General features: G+C 37.9%; 2 protein-coding genes across 4 annotated transcripts; one reads left to right on the plus strand and one right to left on the minus strand.

The window, feature by feature from the left end:
- The first annotated feature begins 378 nt into the window (after positions 1-378).
- On the plus strand, positions 379-5,628 carry CREBZF (CREB/ATF bZIP transcription factor). Of its 2 annotated transcripts, none has more exons than XM_059930666.1 (4): positions 379-1,695; positions 1,907-1,984; positions 3,066-3,160; positions 4,890-5,628. In XM_059930666.1, exons 1-2 carry the CDS (start codon positions 638-640, stop codon positions 1,920-1,922), a joined length of 1,074 nt encoding a protein of 357 aa, XP_059786649.1. In that variant the 5' UTR covers positions 379-637; the 3' UTR covers positions 1,923-1,984; positions 3,066-3,160; positions 4,890-5,628. The 2 variants fall into 2 exon arrangements, with proteins under 2 accessions (XP_059786649.1, XP_059786648.1); XM_059930665.1 differs by having other exon boundaries at positions 3,066-3,134.
- A 4,156-nt stretch (positions 5,629-9,784) lies between these two features.
- TMEM126A (transmembrane protein 126A) lies at positions 9,785-18,016 on the minus strand. Of its 2 annotated transcripts, none has more exons than XM_059930667.1 (5): positions 17,897-18,016; positions 15,762-15,857; positions 11,933-12,126; positions 10,657-10,771; positions 9,785-10,020 (listed from the first exon to the last, which is right to left on the minus strand). In XM_059930667.1, the coding sequence occupies exons 1-5, from the start codon at positions 17,938-17,940 to the stop codon at positions 9,828-9,830; spliced, it is 642 nt and encodes a 213-aa protein (XP_059786650.1). In that variant the 5' UTR covers positions 17,941-18,016; the 3' UTR covers positions 9,785-9,827. The 2 variants fall into 2 exon arrangements, with proteins under 2 accessions (XP_059786650.1, XP_059786651.1); XM_059930668.1 differs by having other exon boundaries at positions 17,862-17,990.
- Positions 18,017-18,051: the final 35 nt, after the last annotated feature.

Below are 18,051 nucleotides of genomic sequence, written 5' to 3' on the forward strand. Positions count from 1 at the left end.
TTTTTCTTCTACTACTCTATAAGTGTTTGAGTGAAAAGATCTTGTGATATAGAGAAAGGGGAAAGGAGCAGTTCCAAGAAGAATCTGATCAGCAGTCTTAAATTCCAGGATAACTAAGATTATTCATAAATTAGGTATCTAAAGATCAATTCTGAGCGAGACTGGCTTCACTGGAGGTGGAAGCTAGAATACAGAGTATTGAGAAGTGAGGGCCGAGAGAGTAGACCACTTTTTCAGTAAATCCCAGGTTTGTTGTTATTTTTGCCGCTGTTACTATGACGTCACTGGAGATCTGGAGCTCCTCCAGCTCCAGACCTTATTCGAACTCTCGCGATACTAGAGCCTGGTGGAGCGCGAAATGCGGTGGGAGGGGCTGGAACGAGATTGACTGACTTCCGGCCAGGCCGTTGTCTGGGTGGTGCGGTCGAGTCATCGTTGGGCTTCGCCGCTTCCATCTCCCTTCCCTCCCCCCCCGCCCCGGCGCGGGGGGTCGACCAGCCAAGTGGGGCGGGAGGCGACTCGGACCTAACTCTTCATTTCGTTCTGGCCTGCTGCCCGGCTACCCGCTCTGGGTCCTCGGGACCCGCGAGGCCCGGTCTGAGGGGCCGGGGCCTACGTGGGCCCGCCGTCGGGCCCCATGCGGCATAGCCTGACCAAACTGCTGGCGGCCTCGGGCAGCGACTCCCCAAGCCGCAGCGAGAGCCCTGCGCCGATCGCGACCTGCTCGCTGCCCCCGGACTTGACCCGGGCGGCAGCGGAGGACGAGGGGACGGCGGCGGCCGGGTCTCCCGGCCGCAAACAGCCTCCCGGCGACGAGGGCGAGTCGGACGCCGGGAGGGGGGGCCGCGGCGTCGTGGCCGCGCGCGCGCCCTCGCCCGAGGAGATGGAGGAGGAGGCTATCGCCAGCGTTCCCGGGGAGGAGACGGAGGACATGGACTTTCTGTCGGGCCTGGAACTGGCGGATCTGCTGGATCCCCGGCAACCAGACTGGCATCTGGAGCCCGGGCTCAACTCGCCCGGGCCTCTCTCCTCGTCCGGCGGAGGCTCGGATAGCGGCGGCCTGTGGAGAGGGGACGACGACGACGAGGCCGCGGCTGCCGAGATGCAGCGCTTTTCTGACCTGCTGCAGAGGCTGTTAAACGGCATCGGAGGCTGCAGCAGCGGCAGTGACAGTGGCGGCGGCGAAAAGAGGCGGAGAAAGTCCCCGGGAGGAGGCGGCGGCAGCAGCGGCAACGACAACGACCAGGCGGCGACAAAGAGTCCCCGGAAGGCGGCGGCGGCTGCTGCCCGTCTCAACCGGCTGAAGAAGAAGGAGTACGTGATGGGGCTGGAGAGTCGAGTACGGGGTCTGGCAGCCGAGAACCAGGAGCTGCGGGCCGAGAATCGGGAGCTGGGCAAGCGCGTACAAGCACTGCAGGAGGAGAGTCGCTACCTACGGGCCGTCTTAGCCAACGAGACCGGACTGGCTCGCTTGCTGAGCCGGCTGAGCGGCGTGGGACTGCGGCTGACCACCTCGCTCTTCAGAGACTCGCCCGCCGGTGACCATGACTACGCTCTGCCCGTGGGAAAGCAGCAGCAGGACGTGCTGGAAGAGGACGACTCAGCCGGAGGAGTGTGTCTTCATGTGGACAAGGATAAGGTGTCGGTGGAGTTCTGCTCGGCGTGCGCCCGGAAGGCGTCGTCTTCTCTTAAAATGTAGGGTCAAGTAATCTGCTCTTTATCCGCGTTTACCCCTTTCAACTCCCTTACACCATGTAAAACACCTTAGTGGGACATCTTCACTGGACACATTTCAGAGGAGGAAAAAAAAGTAATATTGAATCTTTAAGTGTTTAGCTAAAAGCATGAATGTGACACTGTAACCAACTCCTAATGATAACATGTCACTATTAAATCTCTCTGACAGTTTCTTTTTTAGGTGATTTCCTTCCTGCCAGGCTCCGTTGTAGGGGTTACAGAACAGTCGTTCCCGCCTCACAACCTGGTAAGGATCCATCTCTTCACGTAACGCTCATGCTCTGCTGCTTAGTCTACTTTAATGGGCAACATCTCAATTTGTGTGTGTGTGTGTGATATATTTTTTTTTTCTTTTCTTTTTTGGAAGGTGGGAGGGGAATCTAATTTGGGCCCTGTCCACCCTGGAAACAGACTTGTGCTGGTCAATATTGTATTCAAGTTGCTTCTTCTGGTTGAAATAGCTGTTAATGTGTCCCCTTGTTCAGACTTGCGTGTACCTAGCTCTTCTGTCCCCAGTGTGGACATGGCCTTGGATGACATCGGTTCCAACTGTACACTGAAAGCTGCTAATAGAGATACAGTTTGGAGAAAGTGACACAGGTGAAGTTGAATGGAAGTTCCGAGTTGTACAAGGTGCAAATTGGAATTCCAACTTTAGAGCAACTTTTCAGAGGTTGACAATAAGTACTTGGGGCATACACAGATGTGATAGTAATTTTGCGGAGATGACAGAAATCTCTTAAATATTCAAGAATGCCTTTTAGTTTTCATAGATCTAGATATACAATCTATTCAGATTAATAGATTTTTATATCTCACCGTTAGAGAAGTTGGAAATTAACATGCATATCAGATTCCTGTGTTAGTTACTTAAAGGAAGAATAAGAATGGTTAATGAAATGATTCTTTGAGGACCAGCACAGTGATTTACCCTATCACTGAGTATGAATAAATTGTTGAACACCTTTATTTTTGTTGTATTAAAATTTTAGGTTAAATTTATGTATGATTAGATATTGAAGGTTATGAAATGTGAATGAAAACGTGTAAAGTGAGGCTTCACAAAGAATCTTATTCTCCATATTTCAAGGATATTTGTCCTATTTAAAAGTAAGTTTTAAAATTGAGTGACTTAATGACACGATTGACACTTTTTCCAAAGTTGGGACATAGTCTTCCTTTGAAGTACTCTATTATCTATTGTCCAGTTGTATAGATTGAGTCACAGTGTCTTTCAGTGTAAGAGACATTAAGAAATTCTTTGTGAAACATCACTGTTTGATAAAGTATATACGTATTTAGCATCCTTGTTTTTCTTTGTGCTAAAGTGGATACAGCTGTTGGGGCAGAAGAGACGGGACCAGCTGCTGGCCACATTTCCTGCTTTATTTTAAAAGGTAGTATAAGAAATGAGGAAAAAGAGGTAATATCAGGGCTTCTGCTTTTATTTTAAAATGTTCATAATTAAAAAGTATTTTCCAGCAGTCCAAAGATGTAAGTTATCTTACATATAAAATGTTTTATTTTGTTGTTATTTGGTTATGAAAATGGAATCTTGTTCTTGAAGAACTGTAAATGTTTTGTTGCTAGATAATACACTTTTGAGACCTAACTTGGTCTCCGGTTTCCAGTGCATTACAGCATATTTTGTAAAATCATCTACTGCACTTGAGCATGAATGGATAGTAGCCAAACTCACAACCTGGAGTGATGAACCTGCTTATACCTAAGTGCAGGAGCAAGCCCCTCACAATGCAGCTGCATGGATTTTTAGTGCCTACTGAATTATATATATAAATATATATAAAAACCAAAAGTAGTTGGAAAAGTTATTTGAAATGACTAATTTGTGCTATCTTTATGGAATATGTTAAATGTAGCTTTTTGAAACAGAAGCCTTGAATTGAAAGTTAATTAATACTTGAACATTTTGTATATATTTCTTTGTATATAATTTTGTGCAGTACCAATGACAAAAATATGGTGTCATAATAAAACCAGGTTTGTTGATCTTTCAGTCATGGGCTCAAAGAATTTATTCATCTCTAACATGACATTAGAAAATAATGGATGAAAATAGGAAAAATGATTGTTGTTAATGCTGTGGGTCTTAAAAGGTTCTGGAAGCAGTAAGTGCGTTTTTCTAAAAATTATACCATTCCCTTGGAATATTTTCTTCCTAACATCAATGATTTTCCTGCATTATTTGAAGTTTGGGGCTGGGGAGAAACAGTCAAAGCTTTCTGAATTGGGATGCTTTGACATTCCAAGTATAGATTTTTAGAATGTCATTTTATAAATGGCAGTTTTTGGAAATACTTGATTAAGAACTTTTGAAAATGGAGATTAGTATCGACTATTTTAAAAGCTGCTTTGTTAGGTTGCTTCTGTTTTAACTGTCTTTTCTTAGTTTCCATTTCATTCTCTTTTTTTTCTAATTTTGGTAAATTAGTGATTTTGTCATTTTTTGCATCAACGTCATGGTCTTGTTTTTACATGGTATTGCATGTATTTAGGACCTATCTAACAGGGGCTTTAAATAAATATGGTCATATTTATGTGTAAACACGTTTTACTGTAAATGTTTGGGTTTCTGAATTTACAACAGATATGTTTATTTCAGTATGTAGTAAACAATATCTTAAAGTGTCCTATTCACTACTTGTTAATTAAAAAAGTTATGATTAATATGAACCTGTTGTCTTACTATTTTTAGAAAATTGTGTTCTGAATGATTAGTAGTTGGATAAAGGAGATTTCTGGACTATAATATGGATTTAGAAATTTTCAGGTTTGGCTCTATTTACTGTAATGGATGAAAGCAATTTAGTGTTTGGGGAATCTTTTTTTTTTTAATTTTTTTTTTCATAATTGTGCCTCTGTGGCAAAATGATACAGCAAGTTCTAGAGTAAAGATGTAGCTTTTAATGTTTGTCTTCTGATGGTGACAGGAATTTATACATTAATTGAACTAACACATCATATTGACTTAATGTTTCTGCACTTCCTTGACCAAACCTAACTAAAAAGTCCACGTTTGTTAAAATGTAGTCACACCTCTGATATAATCCGACAAAAAGTGTTCGAAATATTTTAAATATTTGTGCATTTGATAATCACTAAATTAATCTCTCTCTCTTCTCTTTAAACAGCTTAGCAGTGTCTGCAAAAACGAATCTTTTCCTACAACCTGTTAACTGACTGGACTGATGGTAACAAAGTAATTGTGGGAGCCATGTCGGTCAAAAATTTGGCATCTGCTGAAAAAAATGAATGCCATTTTCAAGTTCCCAAATTACTTCTATACTGATTTCACTTTCCAGATTTCACTTTCCAGAAATGGAGATATGAAAAGATTCTCTGGAATCCTTGAAAGACTTAATAGAAATACATGAGACAAAGTTAATTTTGGAACAAAATTATACTTTTTTTGTCTTTCATGGGAGTGATACTCAGTTCTTTGCATACCTTTTAAAAATTGTAACCATTGGAGAAGAGAATGATAGTATTTCATCAAGGAATATTAGATTCTTTACATAATCAAGCGCACATTCTGTGGAATTAGATTTAGTGGAGTAGAATTACATAAACAGGCCATCAGTGATCACAGGCATATCATGAGTTTGTATTTATTTCCTGGAACATGAGAACTAATCTGAAGTACAGACAGACGTTGCTGAGTAGAATATAAAAGTTAATGTAAAGTCTTTAAAGAGTAGTCTTTTTAAATAGATGCATTGATTTGTCTGTATATCTTTGAAAAATTGATTATGATTAAATGTGTGGGTAGTTAATTGCGATTCAGGGTAATGCCAAGATGTGTGGATTCTGAGATTTTTGGCTTCTTGAGCTTTCTCCGAGGACTTATTAAAAATATTTTGAGGTTTCTAATGAATGGTATACTAGTTTCTACTGTTTTATATTAAAATTTCTCTAGTACGTAAGGGCTTTAGTATTCTGGATGATGGGAGTGGCTTTTTTCATGGAATGTGGTTGTTTTACTTAATTGAAACATTTTTCCAGTTCATTACAAGTGTGAAAAAACACTCAAAACTCTGGTTGTTTTATGTCATTTTTGTTGGATTATGTTAATACATTCTTTCACCTGGTCTAGACTGAGTCATTTTATCTTACTGACTCACTTGGGAAGTGTGCAGATGATAGAAGTGGGAGGGGGTAGGAGATAGGCTCTTATTTTCTTTCCAGAACGATTCATCATAATAACTATACAGTTTGGTTATTGTATGGTGATATAAAAAATTTATTAAATCCACTCAGTTTCTTGTAATGTAAGTGTATTCAGTGTCTCTGATGCCAGGCAGCAAAGAGCATTCCCAGTGGCTTATTCTTATGTGATTGATGGATGCTCCTACAGTACGAACAGTACAGCTGGTTGTACTGTAACCAAAATCAGGTAGGCATCAACACTACTTGGTGACTATAATTACTACTTTGATAGAATAGAGTGGATAATTCACTGATAATGAGTCATTACCTTTTAAAGTATGTGATTACCTAGTTCAGTATTTTGGAGGTATGCTTTTAAGCTAAACAATCTTATGACTATTTAAGGTTGAATAGGTAGTAAAATATTTTCAAGTGTTTAGTTTTTTTCCCCAGGCTATCAATACAAAGTTTTGAGACCTTCCCAAATGGTTATATTTTTATATTTTACTGTACTGATTTTTGTTGAGAAACCAGGTAGTTACCATTTAAGCCAGGGATCACAAAGGGGAGGTCCTCCATTAGAAACTTGTAAAGTGTTTGTTTGGCCAGCACAGTTTTTTTTACATATTTGAACTTGAATACCTCAATACTCTCTCTGCCAGTCACTCCCTATTGTCTTATAATACCAGACTGAGCTCAGAGCTCTGACCTAGACTGCAAGTGGTCATTTACATGCAGTTTTAAAGTGCAGAAAAATTAAACTGGAGATAATTTAAATTTTATTCAGAAAGTAAATTACTTTATCGTTAGCAACAAATCATGTACTATTAGAGGAAAAATATTTTTTAAAGATAAAGGTTAAAAGAAAGTTGCCCTGTTCATTGCTTTGGTTACTCATAGTGTTTTTATTCCTAGTTTTCTACCTTTCCCCAATTTGTACATTCAGGATTTCTTAGTTAGCTGTTTTTCCCACTTTTTAAAAAGAAACCAGGTCACAGTGGGCTTTCATAATTTTTTGTAGTTTTTTTTTTGGCCATGCCACATGGCTTGCGGGATCTTACTTCCTGAACCAGGGAGTGAACCCGGGCCCTTTGCAGTGAAAGTGTGGAGTCCTAACCACTGGACTGCCAGGGAATTCCCAATTTTTTGTAGTTTTGTTGACCCCAAATTTGTTGAAATTCATCTTTTGCTCAATTTTCAGTTAATCTAATTTAAAAATCTAGTCACTTGGTGTTTTGAACATTCGTGTAGCTGTTAATATGTACGGATTTGAATTTTATTGGTGGCCCAACTTCCTTTAAAATGTGCCATCAAATTCTGTATGTTTCCTTTTTACCCACTGAGGTCAAATCCCTCTGGCTTCTAATGTACCATAGTCTGGGGTTTACAAATTAACATCTTAATTTAAGTATAGTATAACATGAACCTTCTTTTTTAAAGCCAAATAACTACACAGAATAAATTTTGAAAGAGAGGTTTAAATAGTTTGTTTACTGTGACAGAATTGAAATAAACTGTTTTCCTGACTGAGGCAGTGTTCTTTAGGTCTTAGCTAAAAATGACTGTTTCCTTAAATTGTAATGCAGATCACAGCAGGTTCACACAAATTTGCCCCCTGACCAAAAATTTTGGTAAAGTAGATTTGTAGCAACAGGTTTAAAGTAACATGTTCTTTGGCTTATGTTGCCCATTTCTACTAACTGGGAAGATGATTTAAGAAAAATATGGTAGAGGACAGATGTTAGAAATCGTTTTTGGTTGCAGAAACCATTGTAAATTTTTGTATGTTTATAGATGGTGGTATGCTAGGGAGTAAGTACTGTGGGAGTGTTTAAGGATAAGTAAGGAAACAATTTGCGCTAAATTATCCATTTAGTAATATCAGTGGGTTTTGAATTATCTAAGTTCATTACACCATTGTTTTTAAAGGAGTCTAATTCAGTAATTTGGGTTTCTTATTTTTGAAGTCAGGAATTTTAATTCTTTTTTTTTTTTTTACTGTGATAAGTAGAACTCTACTTTAAATAAAAATGACAGCACACACATAAAATGTATAATTTTGGGTCAGACAACTTTATTGTGGTATTTTAGCTTGTAAAATAAAGTTTTTTGGGTTTTTTTTTGCCTTTTATATATGTTTTTCCTAGTTGTAAAGGTAAAGCATATTCATTTCAGAAAGCTGGGATTATCCAGAAAGGAATCAGAATGAAAAGGAAAATCAGCCTTAATTTTATAACCCAGAGAATATCCACAGTAAAATACAGATTCTTTTGTCTGATAATTGGGATCATTTTTTTTTATCAAACATAGTTTGATAGGGAATTTTTTTTTATTATCTGTTTCTATTTGGTTTTGACTTGGTGTTTTTTTTTTTTTTTGACCTCATCACGTGGCTTGCATGATCCTAGTTCCCCGACCAGGGATTGAACCTGCGTCCTCAACAGTGAAAGTGTGGAGTCCTAACCACTGAACTGCCAGGGAATTCCCTTGTATTTTATTAATTGAATTTTAAATCTTTGGCTGCACTGCTTTCTTTAAGGGACACTGAAAGCCTGTCCCACTCTCAGAGCTGCCTTTTTTAGGTGACAGGCTAAATCCTTTCATAAAATTATCAGTAGCATAAGATTATTTAACAGATATATCACTATATTTGAAAAGAATAGTTAAGATGCTTGTGAATGTGGTCTTGGATGACACAAATATTGTTTGGTATGACTGGCTTGTTTCATAAGAAAGTGTTGGTCTAGCTCTGCATTGTGTAATACTGAGGCTATTATCCACATGTGGCTAAACAATTTAAATTAATTAAAAGATTCAGTTATTCAGGTGCACTAGTCAAATTTTGGGTGCTCAGTAGCCACATATGGCTAGTGCTAACATATTATCAGTCATATAAAATATTTCCTCATCATCACAAAGTTTTGTTGGCCAGTGCTGATTTAGATGCTGTTACATGAGAAAATGGTTTCAAGAACTGAGATGAAAACTTTTAGGACGGGAAACACAATAGATCATTGCAAAAATTTAAATGATCTATCTTAGGAATTGAGGAATAGACCTAGGATATTTCAAAAAACAAAACCAGAAACAATAGGAAGAATATGGCTACCTCAGATTTGAGTGCCTGATGACAGGTGCTACGTTAAAGTCAACTTACATGTATGATACCAATCTTGAGTGAGGTTACTGATGAGGAAACTGAGGGCCAGAGAGATCAGTTAACTTGCTTAGCATCATCATAAAAATGGCTCAGGTCTATGTGCTTCTAAAGAAGCCAAAAAAAATGGCTCAGGTCTATGTGCTTCTAAAGAACTATACCACACTAGATGAAAGCTCCGAAGATGATAGAATTTGCCTTAATCTTACAAGAGTATAGCTTTCCAATGATACAAATAAGATGACTTTTGAAGTAGGTAACTATCATTAGGACAGCTCAAGCTGAGCCTGAATCATCATCTCTGAAGAATACTGGGAATTGATCCCTCTGTGAGGAATGTTTTTAAATATGTTCTAAGATTCTATGAAAGAATAATACCTATGGAAACAGTGAATTGAGAAAATGAAGTGTAACGTTTCTGTAGTGTATTGATACTCCCCGCCCTGGTCCCTGCCATTTTCATTCCTGTTTGGATTCTTTATGAGGTTTTCAGTGAAAACTGCTGTGTGGTTTTTTTCCCTGTGTTACAGACCAAACTGCCTAATGTAAAGGAGTGTAGAGCAAGCAATGTGGGAGAGACGGTATTGGGAACACTAGAGAAGTAGGCTCTTGTCTAAGTGGGTAGTGTTGAATAATTTAAGTATTCAGCCTTTTGTTGTAGATCCCAGAATTGTACCTCATGTGATAAATTACAATTCTTATTTATTCATACTTAGATGTAGGTTATTTTTACAGTTTTATTTTTGTGTACAGATTTGCTTAACCATCACTGAATTTCTAGGTCAGGTTCAGGTAACTGAAGAGCCTTTATAAGTAGTTTATATTGTCTAGACCCAAGGTATGCTGCAAACCCAGTCTGGAGCAAAATGGGAAATAACATCTTTCTAAAGACAGGCTTAGAAATCCTAATCCAGTAATTTAAGATGTTTCCTTTCTCGGGTAGCAGGGCTGAGTTATACCTGTAAGAAAACATTGAGACAGTTCACTAGAAAAGACAGTTGCATCAAGTGGCAAATCTATGTACAATACATATTCCAGAAGTCTTAAAACTAGCTTAGGTAAAGACTGAGGTAATGCTATTCTCTTCAATGTCTACTAGTCATAAAAACTGTCCTTTTGTTTTATTTTGTCCTTTTCTCCGTTTCACCTCTGGAAGCTCATATAGTATAGACTGCTTGGTACAAGAGTTCATCAGAGAATAACTGAATTATTTTGGCTTATAGCGAGACATTTTCTGATGGAATTTTCTTTTAGAGGAAGTACTCAGACCCTAAGAACATTATGCATATAATGTAGCTTTCATGCTAGTCACAGTACTTTTTGCAGCTTTGTAACTAGCATTCCATATATAAAGTTAAGAACCTGAACGACACACCCAAGAGGTAATGTGATAAATTTCTAGAAGTGTTTTCAAATTCTTGAGAAGTATTCTTTGATTACCCAGAAAAAACAAGTCTTGTTAACTCTTTCAAGTCAAACAGGTAACATTGCCTTAAAAATAGAAAATGTACTTGCTGTTTTAAAGTTTGCATTTTCTAGGCAATCATTTATATATATTATTAGAGTTTTTCGATAATTATGGAAAACAATCCTACCTGGCTGCTAGGCCACCATTCACAGGGATAGCCAAGAAAACAGGGTACAGGCCACCAAAAACAAGACCAACCAGTCCACCTCGTGTTATGGTACAGGTTTCACAATGTAAATCACCTAGGAAATAAATCAGTTCTGCAATTGGATAGTCAAGCAAACATTTAAAGAATGCAAGGTCCCCTTATATGCATCGCAGGTACTCAATTTTCAGGCAGTAATACAGCAAATGCATTTCTACAAGGCATGTTAAAAGGTATAATTACACATATGGATAATCTAAAACAGCCAGGAATAACTGATAAAACCATCTTAGGAAAAATTCCCTAATTTGTTTTGAACTTGAATATAATAATCTCAGTGTGCACTGCTTCTAGCTTTTTGCGCATGTATTAGCAAACCTGAGCTAATATTTTTGTCTTTAAGAAACTTTTTTAAACCCATGGGAAATTTAACAATTTGATTTATCTTACATTTTTACATTATACAGTGTGATTTTATTTTTATAAAATTGTTTATTCATTTCCAGATTAGTATAAGGTATTAAAAATAGAAAGCTAAGCTAACCTATGTTTTCACTCATTCTGTTCAGCTTATTCTGCAGTAGGTTTCCCTGCACATAATTCTTTCCACACTGATCTTGGGGATTCAAGCAAATACTCATCTAATTTAAACAAATCTGAAGTAGCACTTAAGAGAATTTAAATGGACTGCCTCCCTACTACCACCTATGGTAATAATTTTTTTAAAATTATTAATCAGAAATTCTTTCATGATTTAGCTATACTTGGAGTACTCAGCAAATATGGTGAACTGTCCAAAGGAAATCAGGTCTCCATGTATTTGATAACTATTGCACATATACAGATATAGTGCTTTAGAGATTTAGTGATTTTTATGGGAACAAGATAAAGTCTTGTTCCCATAAAAAATTTTTCCCCCTTAAGAAAATTGTATAATTTTTTAAAAATTAAGGCAGTCAGCATTTAAGAAAAAAATAAAGTTTCCAAATATTTCTTACTAAACACTGTGGGAGAGATAAGTTAGATAAAGGAAAGTATTTAGAATTACTGTGTATATATTTTACTTGTTTGGTAGACCATGCTAATCTGAATTAATTGCTGCTTTACATAGAGAGGCTAGCAAGGTTCAGTCTTATCCAAGCAGTGACTATATTACAGCATATAGCCAATTGCTACGATTATTTAAGGATTAATGTAAGGTGTAAATAATGTACATATACCAAAGCAAACTTGCTGGTGACAGTGAAACAGAATTTACCTGTATTCAAAGGTAAACTTACAAAACCTTTGTAAGATACGTGTGCCGTCAAAAATGGGATCACTGCCATTGGTAAGCCAGCAGCTACACGAGCCTGTGTCACATGTAGGATGCGTCGAAAGAGACTATTTGCTATTAGGCCACAGAGAGCAGCATTAAGTCCAATATATGTTGATCCATTTTCAAGCAGATTCCTGAGTCGGTGAGAAAAAACAGTAACTTTTTTGGCTGTACTGTGTGTGTAAGCTCTCCAACAATTCTGGCATATGTTACAGAACTTATCAGGACTTTAGGATTAACAGGATCCAACATTTATATCTTATAGCTCCATAAAACAAAAACCTTTTAAAATCATTATGTTTTACATATAGATTTTTATTCTAAAAGGCTTTGAATCTGGTCAACACTTTAAGGATACAGTGATACATTTAGTTTTGCTAAATGTATTGTGGGATTTTGCAAAGAATATTGGTATGGAAATTCCACCCCCCCCCCACCACCAAGTATATAGCAGGGAAGAGCTTCTGAAGAGTCTGACTTGGATGCCTCTCTAGGCTCCCACAATACCCAATACTTCTGTAGCAAAACACATTATAAGGTGGTACTAGCTTATCACAGATTTACCTGTCAGCCTTCCCAACTAGTCTGTAAACAACTTGAAGACAGTGGATACAAAGATATAAATATCTTGGTTTCAACTGCACCTGGCACACAGAAGGCATTCAATAAGGTGAAATTGATGTTTCCTTTTACTCTTCCTTGAAGCATTAGAGTCAGGATTCGGGGGGTGGAGCAGTACTAACATTTAAGGGATACTGTATGCTAGGTACTTTATAAGAACTCATTGAAATAATAAATTGATGTTTTGGGATAGTAAGTGGTAGAACTGGTTTTTAAGGAAGGCATGTATGAGATTTAAAATGCATGTTCTATGCATTCTTTAATTTTGGGGAAAAAAACTAAAACTGCTGAATATTGAAAGTATCCAATTCAAAGCCTTCAGCCTATCACTTCTTTACCATCTGCTTTGCTTCCTATAACACAGGCGTCAACCTCTTTATTTTCTCATTACTCTTTTTTTTTTTAAATTTTATTTATGGCTGTGTTGGGTCTTAATTTCTGTGCGAGGGCTTTCTCCAGTTGTGGCAAGCGGGGGCCACTCTTCCATCACGGTGCGCGGGCCTCTCACTATCGCGGCCTCTCTTGTTGTGGAGCACAGGCTCCAGACGCGCAGGCTCAGTAATTGTGGCTCACGGGCCTAGTTGCTCCGCGGCATGTGGGATCCTCCCAGACCAGGGCTCGAACCCGTGTCCCCTGCATTGACAGGCAGACCCTCAACCACTGCGCCACCAGGGAAGCCCTCTCATTACTCTTAATTAGCCAAACTAGTCACACACAATAACCCCTCTAACTTCTATGGTTAACACTCAACTTAAGACAGGTTTTCTAGGAATTCCTAATTGAGCTTTCTACATTGTGTAAGGTACTACTTTTCTTACCTGTCACTTTGCAGTCACAGTGGTACTTGTCATTCAATCATTGAGCACTTATTGCATGCAGCAGACTTGGTGATGAAGGCACAAAAAATTATCTTCAGTGTTTTCATAGTTTATTATTGGAGAATGAAAGATGTGTAAACTTGATATATTGGATTGGCCAAAAATTTCGTTCGGATTTTTCCACGAAAAACTCAAACGAACATTTTGGTCAACCCAATATAACAAAAGTGTATTAAAATGGTGATGTTAGTACAAGGGAGGCAGTTTAGAAACTTAGGGTACATAAGACAATATTTAAATTGTGATGAGGGCCTAGAGAGCTACCAAACAACAAAACCCATGAATGTGAAAAGACCTGTGTATTCTTGTGGGAGCTGAGGGAATGGGAAACTTGAGCACTTCCTCTAAAATATTTTTATTTTATTTTCGTAACAATACTGTGAAATATGTATTATCTTCATTTTTAGTCATAGGAACAAATGCTCAGGTAAATAATTTGCCCATATATATTATATATTATAATTATTACAAATATATACATTGTAATATGTTGATATATTAATGTTAAATATTATTATAAGTAAGTACCTAAATATAACAAGGAGTGTAACTGGAATCTGAATAGCAACGTTTGCTGTCTCCCAACCAGATTTTAATTTCCTGTGGCTTAAAGTCACATTGTTTAGTTAATATAATAATTCAATACAAAATTGTTATTATCTAGCAGCCCCATTGCCAGTCAGTGTTCCCAAAAAGTGCCTATACAATTAGAAACGTGAACTCAAGATTTTTTGGCAAGATAATACCCATAAAATAACTAGATACATGAACTAACACATGAAATATAAGACCAGAAATAACAAGAGGCAATGAAATAGATGGCACATGAAATTATTTTGTAGATAGTGAAGTGTATGAAACTAAAAAGAACTTTCCAAATAACTATTAAACATATCTAAATTGGTAATGCAAGAAATGAGGATTCAAACTTAGGAGAACTAGGATAGATAAAATAGAAGCAGAGGAAAAATAGCGAATAAAGCAAAGACGAGATGCTGTCATCTGCCCTGTTTACGTGCCACTGTTCGAAAGCAGTTTATTCCAAATTAAAGCTTACTTTGCAGTTCCAGATTACTTCCCCATTGATTATTATTTCTAATTTGGTGAAAGTCCCAGTAACACAGCCTGCTTGCTTCTCTTCAAGGCTGTCACATCTCTATTCTTCCTGGCTTTCCCTACCTTACTGGCCTGGAAACATGGGCACATGTCTTTTACTTGCTTAAAATGTTTCTGTTTACCTCTGGAAAACAATAACAAAACGATGTACAGTGTGTGTGTGTGGTGGGGGGAGAGGGAGGTTGGATATACATCTTATTACTACCCTTGGTTTATGGGTTCTCCCTTGTTGAGCTGGTGTCAGCAAGATTGGAATTTGTGCAAGATAGTAAGATTATACTTCCGAAATGTATTTCAAATCCATTCTTTTTTCACTTCAACTGCCACCACCACTCACCAGGATTACTATGCCAGTTTTCCTACTGGTCTTCTTCCTTTTCTCACCTACCTTAAATCTACTTTCCAAAAAGCAACTGTAATGTTCTTTAGAAATGTTAGCTGGATCATTCCCTGCTTAAAACAACTCCTGTTCCTTCAATCTTATGCCCACTTCCCTTGTACTTCAGTAACACTGGTTCCTCAAATATGACAAACTCGTTGCTGTCCTGTGGCCTAGGCATATGCCATTCCTTCCTCCTCTCCAGGCTGACTCTTCTTCATCCTTTTTGGTCTCAGATTTTCAGTTGAAATGGAATGTTAGGCTGCCTGAAGAACATGTTGTGGGAGAGTACTGGGGTTCACTCAGCATTGTCTTCAAAGATCAGTATGTTTCCTATATAAATTTAATAATATCTTAAAGATCTTTTAGCCATGATCCCATTTCTCTGACATTCCTTGTCTAGCTATGTGTGTTACATGGTACTCTCTTAGACTGTTAAGTGTAGTGATAGAAATGAATTGAGAAAGAAGACAGTTTAAAACCTATTTTAAAGGTTTGTTATTTAAATTAGTCCATAAATATATACATCTGCCTATACTCTAAGCCAAATGGAAAAACTGGGAGAACTATCAGATGTCCAAAGAAATGAATTTTAGCCTTGACTTAAAGGAAAATGGCTAATCTCTCTGAACCTTGGTTTTCTCATCAATGTAAGAAAAAAAAATCTCAATTTCCTTCTGACATTCTATGTTTGTTTATATTCAAACCGAATAAATTTGAGATGAATCGATGAAAATCCACCTGATAAAAGAATTTTTTAATTAAGGGATCTTACCTTTCTGCTTCTGGAAGTTGGTTAATTTTTCTGGTTATGATTTCAATTAAGTTCTTCTTGACAGTACCATCTGGTTTATGATTTTCCATCTTGAGCCTTAAATTAAAATGTCATTTTTCAATAATGTGTATCTATAGAAAAACAGCAAAAGGGCTTATAAAAAGCCTTTGGAAGACCATAAATATTTAATTTTAAAAAGTAGCCATAGCTTTATTTCATAATCTGAAAAATTAATGCATTAGACATCCCCCCAAAAACCCCCACAATTCTATGAAATAGAAACCAGAACATGGAAGACAACACATAAAGCTTATAGGAAATACAGAATATCTTTGTAACCCTTAAAAATATTGTAAATTTGCTAACGGCACTAACCATAAAACACATAAAGCTAATGTTAAACTAATATTAACCAATTAAAATGAACTTGTGTTCATTTACAGATACCATAAAGATAAGCCAGTTGGGGATTGGGGAGAAAGTGTTTGCAATATAACTGACAAAGGAGTAGTTGGTACCCATAATATGTAAAGTATTGAATAGTACAAATCAATAAGAAAAAGGCAACCAACCCAATAGAAAAACTGACAAAAGGTTTGAACAGGCACTTCACAAAGAGGAAAGTCAAACAATAAATATGAAAATATGCTTAACCACTATAATCAGGAAAATAGAAATTAAATTTCAATTACTGGCAAGAATGTGGGGTAACTGAAACTCATGTGCTGCTGGCGGAAGCATAGGTACAACCACTTTGGAAAAGAATTTGGTACTTAATAAGTAGAAGACACATACACCCAGCAATTTCACATCTAGGTATACCCTAGAGCAGAGGTCAGCAAACTTCTCTAAAGGGCCAGATGGTAAATATCTTAGGCTTTATGGGTCACATAATGGTCTTTTGTTGAATACTTAAAAAAAAAAACTTAAAAAATATAAAAATCATTTTGGCTGGCCGTAAAGAAACAAGCGATAGGCTTCGTCTGGCCCATGTCTGGCCCACTACCTGCCACGTCTGGCAGGTAGTTTGTTGATCTCTGCGCTAGTTGAGGTGAATAAAAGATTAAGGGAATGGGTGAATGATGAATTTTAGCCTGAAGATTTAGCTCATTAAATAAGATTTCAGGGTAGCAGAGTTAAGAAAAGCAAAAAGTTCAGAAAGAACAGACAACATGACTCTGAAATTTAATTTTATTGGTTCACTATTCATTTGCTACAAGATTAATTTATAACACTAATTTAACAAATATTTACTGGGTAGCCATTAGATGGCTTGGAAAATGTTCAGTACACTGAATTTCATATCCCTAAACTTAAAGTCAACATAAGTAGTACAATGCAGGCTTAGAAGTTTACGTCTGGGTTTCCCGGACTCAAAGTTTTTGAGGGCCTTGGTTACAATAACGTAAGATCTGTGCCCTACTGGAACTTTGAATAATTTTATGTTGGGGGGTTGGGGGGTGTGGTGGAGAGAGAGAGAAAAACAATCAAATTCAGTATATATAAAGTGTACAGTGTATATGTCTGAAATACTGTTACATCAGAAAGTCCAGCCTAATGCTATCACTAGTTTTCTGTTCTATGCTCTGCATATTGGTGAGGTTCCTGGTTCTGTGAACTAGCCATTTCTAAGGTGTCGCTATTAAAAGTCACCCTTAATTCGGTAAAAATTCTGATCTGGCAGCCCGCAGTAGGCCATTGTATCCCGGTTATTAATAATAAATCCCTATCAAAGACAATGCCACGTTTAAATATTACAAACATTTCAAAAGGCTTTTGCATTAGCTATCTCACATCACTCAAGATAGCTCCCGAGATAGACAAATGAGGAAAGTGGGGCCTCTGAAAATGAAATTAGGCCAAGGTCACCCTGTAAATTGGCAGTAATCCGGGGATTAAATTCAAGCAGGCTTTTTTTTTTTTTTTGCCCCCTATAGGCTTAATTTAAATATAAGATCTTTTTTTCTAGGCTGGAAAGTGTAGGGCGGTCGGTGCGGTAGAACCGACTCGCCTCCTCCCCTTGCGACTCAGTCCCGGGATCTCATTCCCACGCTGCGGTTGAACAGCATGTCACCACGCTGTGCTTCTCTTGATACTCGCCTTTTACTGCACCCCTTTACCCGGAATGCCGGTACCTTACGCTCTCCTCCCAGCGGTCGCTGCCTCCTCCGGTCTCCATCCGCCACGCGAGTGCTCACTCCAACCTTCGCTCAAGTCGCCCGGGCGCAGCCATCTTGGCTGACACGTGACACGGCCCGAGGCGGGCACTGGGTCGCGGCTGGGCCGCTGA

The sequence above is a fragment of the Balaenoptera ricei genome, chromosome 8, assembly GCF_028023285.1.
Source record: "Balaenoptera ricei isolate mBalRic1 chromosome 8, mBalRic1.hap2, whole genome shotgun sequence".
Taxonomy (NCBI): Eukaryota; Metazoa; Chordata; class Mammalia; order Artiodactyla; family Balaenopteridae; genus Balaenoptera; species Balaenoptera ricei.

What these genes read in the sequence shown, in the direction of transcription:
- TMEM126A (XM_059930667.1), bottom strand. Translation starts at nt 17,940, where the DNA reads ATGGAGACCGGAGGAGGCAGCGACCGCTGGGAGGAGAGCGTAAG. An exon ending in CAACTTCCAGAAGCAGAAAG is followed by an intron (nt 12,127 to 15,761) that starts GTAAGATCCCTT and finishes TCACCGACTCAG; the next exon opens with GAATCTGCTTGAAAATGGAT. An exon ending in AATGGTGGCCTAGCAGCCAG is followed by an intron (nt 10,021 to 10,656) that starts GTAGGATTGTTT and finishes GTTTTCTTACAG; the next exon opens with GTATAACTCAGCCCTGCTAC.
- CREBZF (XM_059930666.1), top strand. Translation starts at nt 638, where the DNA reads ATGCGGCATAGCCTGACCAAACTGCTGGCGGCCTCGGGCAGCGACTCC.